The sequence below is a fragment of the Parasteatoda tepidariorum genome, chromosome 10 (genome assembly GCF_043381705.1).
Source record: "Parasteatoda tepidariorum isolate YZ-2023 chromosome 10, CAS_Ptep_4.0, whole genome shotgun sequence".
Lineage (NCBI taxonomy): Eukaryota > Metazoa > Arthropoda > Arachnida > Araneae > Theridiidae > Parasteatoda > Parasteatoda tepidariorum.
This window is the reverse complement of record NC_092213.1, coordinates 30,197,277-30,209,664: the sequence shown is the minus strand read 5'-3', so window position 1 is coordinate 30,209,664 and position 12,388 is coordinate 30,197,277. Positions and strand designations below refer to the sequence as shown.

Below are 12,388 nucleotides of genomic sequence, written 5' to 3'. Positions count from 1 at the left end.
CATGAAAACTGCAAAACTCTTTACACATTCCCTTTGCATAAATTTAACAAATGTGAGTAAAAAAAGCACAGTTATTTTAACACTTAGATTTAGTGTAAATTACCCACAACTCTTTTCGCGCTAATGATTCAAAGCATTTAACAAAATCCTGAAAAAAATTAACTCAAATTTATTATACACATTCAAAATCTCCACCTTAATTAAAGGCAAAGGTGAATTCATTTGCTTTTTCCTTCTAAAATGTGCTTTAAATGCTGGGGTTGACTCCATTTTAAAATTATATAATGATCACTGATAATTTTTAAAAAAATATTGTGCATTAAATATCGTTCATTTTGTAGAATAAATTTATAAACCTTCAGAACAGAAATTTTTAATACACTACACAAAATTTTATTTTTAAAGACTCAAAGATTATGAAATGTACTTAATTTTATAATCAACATATTTTACACCATTGAAAAAAAGTTTCAAAATGTAATAAATAAAATACAAAACTATGATAAAAACATTGTTTATTTAAACATTTCACTTTATACAATAAATACAAAAAATATGAAAATGGGTCTTCAAAAAAGTAAAATATAGTTTCAGCTGTTATATCCTAGAGGATCATTATTTGTATCTAGTAAAGAAAAGGATGCATTAAGAGTAATGCGTAGAAAATGCTTGATATCTTCATTAGAAAACTCCTGAAAATAAACATAAATGTCAACATTAATACAATCACAACGTTTTTCTTTCTTTCTTTTTTTAAGAAGAGAGCATTTAACAATAATTTATTAAAACCGCACAACTCCTTAATACAAAATAATTGGTAATGATGCCTGTTTGATTATCAAAAATTCAGATTATTCAAAATTACAGTTGTAATTGATGTTTGACAATATCAAAGAAAAAACAGCATCTTTAAAAGGTGCTACATTGGAGCTTCAGGATTTGTTGTTGTTCACTTTTTACTATGCAAAGAGATGTGTTACGTTTTTAACCTTTTTTTTTTTGATGCTATATCTTTTTAAGAATGTAAGTGAATCGTGCTTTCAGATAACTCTAGGGGAATTTTTTTTTCCCTGTTGCAGGATATTTACTTTCGTATCGCTGATTTCAAATATGTTATTGATTTCTTTCTCCAAGCATCAGATTGTTTTTATTTTTTTTAATGACATACTTTTTTTTTTTTCTTTGTAGAAATGTTTAAGCTATCTTGGTTCTCATCAAAAACTCATAAAATTATTACACTGGAGAAAAAATTTTTTATAAATTTTTATTTTCAATCTATTTTTTGTCAAAATGTTCAAATTTTAAAAATGTTGCCTAACTCCCTTAGAAGTTTGTCACAGATTTGACATGACCCCATATTATACAGTCAAACCCCGCAATAGTGAACCTTCAAGGGACCGAAGTTTCGGTTCGCTATAACCGGGAGTTCACTATATCTGTTACGCAGTCAATTTAACTAATGGTTCCTTAACTCCTCCCTTTTATTACACATTATTCAAATAAATGACTGAAAAATATTATGTAGCGGCAAAAAAATTGTTATTTTTCATTACTCTTCGTCTTGCGTACAAAAAAATTAGTAATCTTTAGCTGATGAGCAATCCTCACCATCAGATATGGAAACACTTCCCAACTCTCACATAATTTTTCCTGAATTTCTGCTATTCCGCTTTTTAAACATGTCTAACCTGCCATTCGAGCACATAAATGTAGTTTCATAAAATCGCTTAGCAAATTCATCAACATTTGCCAGATACTGGAAGATTGCGGCTTCTTCGATTGGTGAACCACTTCAGCAATGTTTCTTCATTATCCTTGTAATCTGCTCTTCTCAACTTTTTTCCACCATTTAAATTTTTTTCATGAGCAGAAATTATTAACTGCCTTTTTTTCCATATGTTACAAACTGCAGATTTGGATAGTTTATATTCCCTGCAAATATCAGCTTGATTGCATCCATTTTCAATTTTTCTGATTATGCCCATTTTATCATCAATGGAGAACGTTTTACGTTTACTGGTCGCCATAGTTAAATTTGAGACACTTGTTTGCAGGATTTATTTTAACTGAGAGCAAAAAGGAGTTGAAATGATGGCCTTATCAACACATATTAGTGTCCAACTCTTTGACCAATAATGAATAATTACTCATTCCTTCTGAAAAAAATGCATATTGATCCCGCTGCCTGGGTTGGAAACATCTGCTTGGTTTGTTTAGGGATGGGAAAGTGAGATAAAAGAAGCAAACAAGAAAATATGCTTATTGCTACATTCCCCTCTATAGATGGTTTTGAAAATCAGTATATGTATTTAATTTGAAGTAAAAATTTCAAAATTATTACAAATTTTTTTTTAAAAAAATCAGTCNAAAATGTTTAATTTTTCATTATATCCAACTTCCTCACTTTTTTGGTTCACTATATCCACAAAAAATAACATTATCCGAGTATAGCAAGACACGGGACCGAAAATTTTGTTCACTATATCCGGGAGTTCACTATAAACCGTGTTCACTATAGCGGGGTTTGACTGTATATATGTTTCTAAACTTGTGCATTTCCACAAAAAATAGCTTAAAAATAAAAAAAAATCTGTAGCTTTAGGAGCAAAACGAATTTTTACACCCTGATTGGGTAATATCAAGTATTTGCATAAATGCAACAAAAAATTAGCTCCCCATTTTCTGATTTTGTATCTAAAGTTTTTGCCGAAAACGAAAACCGTTCTGGCTGTATGTCTGCTCTCAGCCACCACAGCAAAGATGTTAGCCACAGCTTAATGGCAAACTATATATATTGCGGCACTGTGAAGATGTAAAGAGTAAAGATTGTTCCGTATGTTCAAACAGAAAAATTAAAGGCAGAAGCTGCCAAACTAATTATTTTTGCGACAAAAGTTCTCAAAAACCAGGGCTTCATATTAAAGACTGCTTTGAAAGATACTACACAATGGAGGACAATTAAAATATAATTTTTACATAAAATTAAAACATATTAATGTGTTACATATATCTTAAGTTTAAAAAAGAATTAATACATTTTATTTTCCCTTCATAATCTTGCATATTGTGTATTACTGTTTGTTCAACGAAAATTAATTCCAACCAGCATGACACCCATGCAGGGCCGGATTAACCTATAGGCACACTAGGCACGTGCCTAGGGCCTACGAAAAACTTGGGAGAAAAAATTTGTTGACAAAAATAATTTAGCTTTAAAAACAACAAGTGTATTTTGCACAAAATTATGAAGATACAAATAAAAATATCATATTTTTCGGTAATAAATTATTTTGCAGAATCTTATGATCTAATATATTACTTTTTTGCGATTTTTGGATTCAACAAAATCTTGTATTATGCTGTCGAATTCCAAACTACGCAAAATGTCATATTCAATAAACATAAGTGCGAGCGATGCCAAACGATCTTGATTCAAAGTTGAACGCAAATAATTTTTTATCAAATTTTAGCATATATTTTGAAAAGAGGGGAGGAGTAGGGGAAGGAGGGGAGGGCCCAAAAACGGCTATGCCTAGGGCCTACGAAAGGTATAATCCGGCTCTGCACCCATGCATCAAATATAGCAACATAAAAAAATAAACATGTATACAAACAACTATATAAATATAAAACTTTAAAAATAAGGAGAAAAAACTTAATTGTTTTTCTTTTTCTAGATCAAGAATTCAAATCTCAAAGGGTCTGCTTTTATCATACAGGGAATAGATTAAAATTGAAATAAATGCTTATTTGCCTTTACCTTATAGAGCTCATATCTTTCAGAAGATAAAATGTCTGCTAATTGAATAGCTTCCTTGTACCTCTCTTCTGAAGTTAAAAGATCTTGTAACAAATGAGAAACATGTGGTATACATTGTTTACGGAGATGAGCTAATTGGAGAGTACGGCCCTCATCAATAGTGCCATCCTGTAAACGCAAAAACAAATAGCAAATTTAGATCTAAACAGAAATTTAATTCTTTAAAAAAGTTAAAAATACTCAAGGTGCGTAGATAGGCTTTTCAACAAAAATTAAGCACCTTTTAAGTACTTTTCAAGAGCTCAAAAAATATTTTTAATCATTTTCCAAACAAAAAAAAACAGAATTAAGATCTGTGCAGTAAAAAAAAATTTTTTTTCTCTATCATTTAAAGTTCTTAATTTAGAAACATAAATTCAATAAAATTCAGAAACTTTACATAATCATGATTAAATAACTAGTTTCTGATAAATATTGCGGAGAAAAATGTGAAAATCGTGCCTTTTTTGTAATTCAGAACCACAATCGACATGGCAAAGGAAAAAATGGCTTTTTAAAAAATAGAAAATTAAGCACTTTTTACGAACCCCAAATAGAAAAGCACCTTTAAGGGCATTTAAAAAACGTAAATCAAAAATAAGCACCTTTAAGCACTTTTTAAAAATGCTATGCACCCTGATACTAAATATATTGCAGGTCATTCCTGTAAAAAAAGATCAAATGGCAGAACAAAAACATAATAAACTAAAATGGATACTTGATAAATTGTTATAATTTTTGCAGCAATAATTGTGATGTTTTATGCTTCAGTTTTTCACAAACTCTACGTGGGCTTTAGTGTTTATGGAGAAAAATAGATTTATAGTATTTAAGCTTTTTCAGTTTTTAGGGAAATAAAAGGAAAGACTTTTTCAATAATTACAATATTCAATATTTCTAAAAAAAAGTACAATTATAAATTTGATATTTAAGTCTAAAACATATGCAAGAACTTCCCTAAACTATAACTGAAACTGCTAAACTAAAAAATATCATCTATAAATAGAAAAAGTAAATTTTATTGCCAAAACAATAAAACAATTGTACTTCTCCACCAGCTATTTAATACTGATTAGTTCAATATTGCTTTTGTTTGGTATTTACGAATTAACCTGAAAGATTGAAAAAAGTGAACTGAAATTTCCCGTTTTCCCATATCTATAGTTCACGATCAGTGTTTTCATCATAGAAAAAAAATGGGGGAGAATTTCTCACCCTTTCTCAAAAACAGGGTGAGATTTCAGAAAGTTAAGTGAGATTTCTAAAAACTAAAAAAACACAACAAAAAATCAAAAAAAAAATTCATTTCTTTTATTATAATACATTTTTAACGTCTTCTATTTTTTAAAGCATTGAATATTCTTGCTGCATCATCATAGAAGATTTTGCCTTTACTAGGTATTTGTCCATCTTACATTAGTGCATTAAAAATTTGAATGTCTTACATGAAAAAACCTTACCTACAGTAAACACGTGGTTGCAGAGAAATGTGTTCTGAAAGGGGTTCCGTGGTTCGGTTGTGTTCTGTTGTTCGAAAAGGTTCTGAACAATACTGGTAAATAGGAAAGCTAGATAACGGAGCAAATATTGAAAATAATGAAAGATCCAGGAAGAAAAGTGAAACGGATTCTTCCAAAGTGAAACTTCTTCCAAAATGCGAGAAATTCGCGAATTTTGAAATTGATTTATAGAATGCGCGAATTTCTCGCAGTAATAATTTTTTAATGCGAGAAAAGAAAAAAATATGCGAGGATTCTCGCGCTGTTGTGAAAACACTGACGATGTATGGTACCTTGAGAAACAATCGATCGAGGTTCCATTATAAATGCTATGAAATACCCTTAACTCAATGGGAAGTTTCCCTTCTACATGCACTTCATAAAAACATCATTTTGGTTCAGCCACTTTAAATACTCAATATACATTTAATTTTTAAAAAATTTTAAAAAACTATGCGATGTGCTATTAAAAGAATTTTTAAAAATTAAAAAATATAAACAAAAAATCGAATTAACAGTTTTCAAAGTATAACTAGCAATCATAAATTTGCTTCATGTCGTTATTATCAAACTAATTAAGTTGATTAGATTTGGTTGATTTTTTAAAATATTACATAATTTTTTCCAAAGTGTAAAATTAAAAATAAAATTTCCACTTACTGTTCTTTGATCAACCATCCATCCTCCATTCACAAAGAGTAGGACATTATATAAACATTCCGATGCAGTCTATTGAGAAAAAATATTATATTACATTACATATATATTATTATTATATTATACAATATTATTTATAAATGCTTTTAATTTATGTTTACCTCCTTAATTTTTAGATAAAATGTGATATGCACATAATTGTTTCGATTGTAATTTGTACTGAACAGCATTTAATAGCTGTACAAAACTTTAAAACTAGTAATATAAAAATAATAAACAAATTTGGTTTTTATAAAAAAAAAGTATATTTTTATATTGAAAAAAAATTATAATTACTAAAACCTTATTCATACGACAAAAAAGCATGTGCCTAGGTCGTATATAAATACAAAAAAAATCTTTTTTACCCCTTCCTTGATAAATTTTAACGCTGCACATAAAATCATTTCTTGTAAGAAAATTAAAGACAAAGATAGTTAAGTAAATAACAGTCCTAACAACAATATTCACCTTTACAACATGGAAATAGAAGAAAAGCAAATTGTGTATAGACAGTAACTACAAAAGTAACAGTATTTTGTAAAGGCAATATTTCAAACTAAGTAACTTTTATCTTCTATAGAAGTTGAATTTTTTTTATTATGGTTCAAACAAACCAGATTTTATATATTTTTATGTAAGACAATTTTATGCAACAAACCTATTTAGAAACCTTAACAGAACATAAAAATAGCTGATTTATGAAAGAGGTTACATTTAATTATCTTTTAAACATCTTTTTAAATTACAAGAATGTCATTACATTAATTAAAGTGCTTTTGCAGAAAAGCTATAGCATAGCTAACAAATTAATAATTTTTTGAATCATACATTTTATATGAATTATTTCTGTATGATTTGATAAGGATCATAACGCTAAATCTTAAAACAAATTTCTATAAATTAATTTTTTTTTCAAATATTTTATAAGAATAATTATTATTAGCATTGACAATAAGATTATATGCAAGACAATAAGATTAAAATTACTATCTATAAACTAATTACCAACAGCTAATTTGTGTGAATAACTTCTGTAAAGTTAAACTTGTCAATATCTATGTCTTGTTATCACATAAAAATTTTATTTAAAAAAAAAAAAATTCTAAAGAAAACCATGACACAAATATCTACACTTACAGAACCAAGCATGCTAACAACATCTTTCCACCTTTTCAAGTCCTTTTCATACTGTTGCATTTCATGTTCATGAGCAACTTTTTCTTTAAAAGTGACATGATCTCCAGGACCCTGAGGTTCTTTAGGCTTAGCATGGAGCGAGTGGTGAAACCAAGCATTAAAAGCATCCATGGCCTCCTAAATAAATTAATAAAGTAACAACTTACATCACCAATAAATATCTAATTGTAAACATCTTTAAAGGAAACTAAAATTTCAAAAAAAAATTATTCAATAAGATTTCACATGATAAAAAAATTAACTAACCAAATAAGCTTTGAAGCAAAGATACTCTCTGGTAGTATTGTCATCATCAGCGGACAATTCTTCATAACCTTTCTAAAAAAAATTCAAAAAAACCTGTTCATAATTTAAATACTTATCATTAATTATAGGAAATTAACCAAATACTAATCTATAAAATAATATTCAATGAAAAAAACACAAATAATAAAAAAACGCATAAAATTAAATAGATATAAAATACAAGTAAGAGCCATTGGGGAAGAACAATTTATGTTCATAAAAACTGATTCGGAGAAAGCACCATTTTTTGTGCAAAAAGGAACGGTTTTATTGCAGAATGACTGATCTTCACTGGGTAATAACTCTCGGGGGATAACCAATTTTTTACGCTATTGATTTGTCAAAACTGATCTTCAAAATGCAATAGGAGGCGACCTAATCATCATTTTTGTGAAAATTTTACATAACCCATTCTTCCCCCTTGTTCTTGAAGAAAGGAAAAAAAATTTCTTTATTGCAGACTGTACCAAACAAAAACAAAAAAAATTAACATTTTAAACTAAACTGTCAGTGGCCAGAGTAATATCACCTTTTTGGCCATTTCACTTATGTTGCTTCATATGTAAAAAAAAAAATATATTGATTACTTTTTTAAGAACAGTGCTCTCTATTAAAAAAATTATCGAATAATATGACTGAAATTATAACTGAAAATTTCCTAATATGCATTATTATAATGAAAAAAGGAAGGAATTAAAAGAAAATAATAAAAGTATCTTATTAGCAGGCTGGTCAAAAATCAATAACAAAACAAAAAATTGATGCTTTATACTAAACGGTTAATGATCAGTGTAATAACACCTTTTTAGATATTTCACTTGTAGTAAAAATATAATTCTTTAATTTCTAAATGTCTCTATTAAAAAAAATAATAATAAATAATATAATTCAGAGGCCACATAAGAACTGAAAATTTTCTAATATGTATTGTTAATAGTGAAAAAAATACAAACATTTATTTACTTATTATTTATTTATTTTTTTACTAAATTCAAATCTTTCTGGATGTCTGGAAAACATTTAAATATCATCTATCAAGCATGCACAACAAACATTTGTAAAATACTTGATTTAAAATTTACTGGATATAAAAGAAGAAAAAATGAATATGCTTATACACTAGATAAGCATTACTCAGGCATTAAAGCCATTAAAAACTAAGTTAATTAAAAAAATAAACAATAATAAAAAAAGACATTAGTTTAGCTTTTAATTATTAGATATAATTTCAGATCTATCATTTGAATAAATAGCTAACAAATCTAAGGTAAACATACTGCTTTTGATAGCTGCATAATGAGAGCCAAAGAATCTTCAGGTATTTTGGAGAACAACAATTTAGCAGCATCAAGTTTTCTCTGGGCTACATTTAAGGGGGGGAAAACATTTGAATTACAGAACAAGTACTTAACATAATCAAACAAGATTGAAAATATCAATAAGTAATATTGCATACCGATAAAAACTCTCAATAAAGCATTAGCTTGCTTCACAGCTTCAGACCTTTGATTAGGATTGAATATCAACCAGTCAATAGCATGAATTTTTTGAAAATCTTCCTGAAAATTAAACTTTGTATCAAAAAATATCTAAAATACAGCCATAGAAATAATAAGAAATTAAAAGCACAGTTCAAACATTAATTATCTGAAGTTACTTGGATCGAGACTACTTTGGGTAATTAAAATGTTGAAATATTTATTTATTCACATTTAACAATTAACTACAATAATTAAACTTACATCTTAATAGTAGTTCTATTAAATTTAAATAAATTAACTTTTAAATTTTATTGCTTTTATGTCTAATATACAAATAATGTTTTCTACCATAGAATCCCCATCACCTTGTTTCACAATCTTGTCTATTTGGGTCCCTTTATTCATTGCTAAACACAGTCGTAGTTTAGCGTGATTCATGATACAATTCAATTTTCCTCAATAAATATGATTTCTTAAATAAATTTAACAATGAACATACATAAAATGTGTACAAAAGGATTTAAGCGATATTCTACTTCTGACTAGTCTTAAAATTTTATATAATTCTAGTACTGATAAGGACAAATGACATAAAAAAAAATTTTAATCATTAGGAGTGATTATTTAAAAAGAATTGTACGCGGTAAAAGGATAAATTTTAATTTCCAATCCATACTTTCATTAACACTTCAATTTGAAGAAAGATTTTGCTGCATGACTCAAATTTTCTCATTATATAGCAACATAAAGAAAAAGTGGTATACAGTGTGGAAAAGTAATTAGAGCTTACTAGGAGCTAAATTTATCATTAACAATTTAAAGAATTAAGGGTACAAGAAACCTTTAAACTAATATGAAATTTTTCAGAAAAATTAAGAATTCTATAAAATGTTAAGCTTAATCATGAAAAATATGGCCTTTAGAGGAATTTCTATTGATAAATGCAAGAAAATTGTACAAAATTGAGTAAAACAGAAAAATGAATATAAAATTATATTTATAAATTATTATGAAATTGAAGCAAGAATCAATCAAGTTCAGCGATGTTCCAGAAAAAAAAAGAAAATAAACTTCTTCTTTTTAAAAAAAAAATTATATAGATTATTTTTAATATTTCAACAAAACAAAACATAGCCATATTATAATCCTCATATTAAATTTTGGTTGAAATTTAAAGAAAATTAATAAAATAACAGAAATACAAGAAGCATAAAATAAAACAAAAAGATAGAAAAAAATATTTCATAAAAAAAAAAAAACCAAATTCGGGACCATTATTTAAAATTAAAATTAACACATAAATGTTCTTTATATTTTATGCAAAAATTGTTTATCTGTTGAAAATTTCATGGTTCATTTTGATGAAGAAAATTACACTCAAAATTATTAAATTCTGTATCAGAACACCCAAAAGCATTTATTTTCAATGTCTTCATTAAAAATAGAATCAGATTAAATGTAAAATTAAATGACTTGAGAATCAGGAACAACTATACTGGGCCAAACTCATTATACAGAATTAGTAATATTATGGACTGAAAGTAAAATTCAACACAACTAAAACTATGCCTGATGCAAAAACAGAAAATATTACAACCTGAAAGTAAACTAAGCACTATTAAAAGTTATGCAAGGTGCAAAAAGTAAAACTGAATACTACTAAAAACTAAGCCTAATGGAAACATATATCAAACTGAAAGTAAAACAAAGCACTACTAAAATATACCATGCAAAAAGATAATGATATTACATACTGTAAGTAAAACTAAGCACTACTAAAAACTATGTCTGATACAAAGAGAAAATGGAGAGAGGCAAAGAAAGAATGATCACACTAAAGCAAATCAAGCTCATGCAGTGGCGTATGCAGAATTTTTTCAAGGGGGGTGTTCATAATTTTTTGAAATTACTAAAAGAAATTCGAGTATGTAATAAAGCACTTTTATTTCCCTAATTTAGACAGCTAACAGTTTTGACTTTTTATTTAGACAGCAATGTTTAGTTAAATTTTGATTTGATTTCTTAAGTTTAAGAACATAGTGTAATATCTTCTCACATGTAATATCTTTTGAAAAAATTCCAATGTCATATGGGTGGGAAGTAACACTTTGAAGGCCACTTTTACGTTCATCAGATTTTGTTATGCTAGAAACGTTTTCTTCAACGGAAGTATCACATTTCTGTTCAATAGAAAAACTTACATTGGTACCAGATGCTGTCACCTCACTAATTTCAGGTCGTGATTTTTTCTCAAAATGATTAAAAATTGTTAAATTCCTGCATTTTGGCATTCTAAAGATCCAAGAACATCAAATATATTCATATATTTATTGCCATAGAAATATCCGCTATGCTACGATCTCAAAGTTTTGAGCTGGAATGAATAACTTCAACGAGCACAGTATCTCCAATGGTATTGTTACTGATTTCTTCACTAGTCGAAATAGTGGCGACGACGGGTTCGGCGATTGAATTAACTTTTTGTTAAGACAAAACGAAACAGATTTAGCGACGAGCTCCGAAAGACAAGCGGCAGAGATAACTCTTAGTCTGACTAGCTAACTCCAATGTACTCCGTTCGCCCTTTTATATAATTTTTCACCGCATCTCCAAAATTCTCGAATTGTCTCAAAGACGGCAGAAAGTCTATGATTCCAGAATCAACGCGTAAAGACCTCGCAAATGACTGCCAATCTCGAAAACTATCGCGACTGGCAGGACAGAAAAGAACCAGTCCATAACAGTATCACGCGAATTTGGTTTCAATAGTACAACTCTATCATAGTAAATGTTTTTTCAGTATTTTGAGAAATACCGTGAGAAAAAAAAAAGTAGGCATAAGGCAAATAAAAATATATAGTCTTAAAAAATAATAGCCCGCATAATTTCTGCTAAAATTTTTATTTTTGCCATTTTGTCTGAGCTCAAGGGGAGTGTTTAAAGCCCTAAACCCCTCCATTGCGTACGCCCCTGAGCTCATGTATCTTTATTCATCTAAAGAACATTATTTAAAGCTTGAATCATTATCTATATAGAATAATAAAAGTCATACTCAAAATAATAATAATACATTTCGTAATCCCTACTTTCACTAAATAGATTCACATTTTGGAGGGAAAAAATATTCACAACTATAACAATTATCCACAATAATAAGATTAAATTGCACAAGGCAAATTAATAAGCAAACTCTTTTGTGAGTAATTCTTAAAAAAAGAGTTGAAGATAAAAGTAAATATTTTATTTTATACTACTTTATAAAACTAGTTATCAACTCCCCCTAATTCTCTACAAAACCATAATCTCAAAACATAAAAAATATAAAAAAAATGAATGCAACATTTTTACTTGACTCTCAGTTAAATATTTATTTATATACGTAATTGCCATAGTTTGTTTACGGTAAGACCGCCCCCCCCCCCCCCCCC

At 28.0% G+C, this 12,388-nt stretch overlaps 1 protein-coding gene across 1 annotated transcript in view; it reads right to left on the bottom strand.

The window, feature by feature from the left end:
* Nucleotides 1-498: 498 nt before the first annotated feature.
* Nucleotides 499-12,388, bottom strand: part of LOC107446881 (nuclear pore complex protein Nup107) — a 41,817-nt gene continuing 29,927 nt past the window's right edge. Inside the window, exons 22-28 of the mRNA XM_043042034.2 lie at nt 8,936-9,038; nt 8,757-8,842; nt 7,441-7,512; nt 7,135-7,311; nt 5,959-6,027; nt 3,761-3,928; nt 499-692 (exon numbers count right to left, since the gene is read on the bottom strand). Coding sequence (XP_042897968.1) covers nt 591-692; nt 3,761-3,928; nt 5,959-6,027; nt 7,135-7,311; nt 7,441-7,512; nt 8,757-8,842; nt 8,936-9,038 — 777 coding nt within the window. The 3' untranslated portion in view covers nt 499-590. The remainder of the gene's footprint in view (nt 693-3,760; nt 3,929-5,958; nt 6,028-7,134; nt 7,312-7,440; nt 7,513-8,756; nt 8,843-8,935; nt 9,039-12,388) is intronic.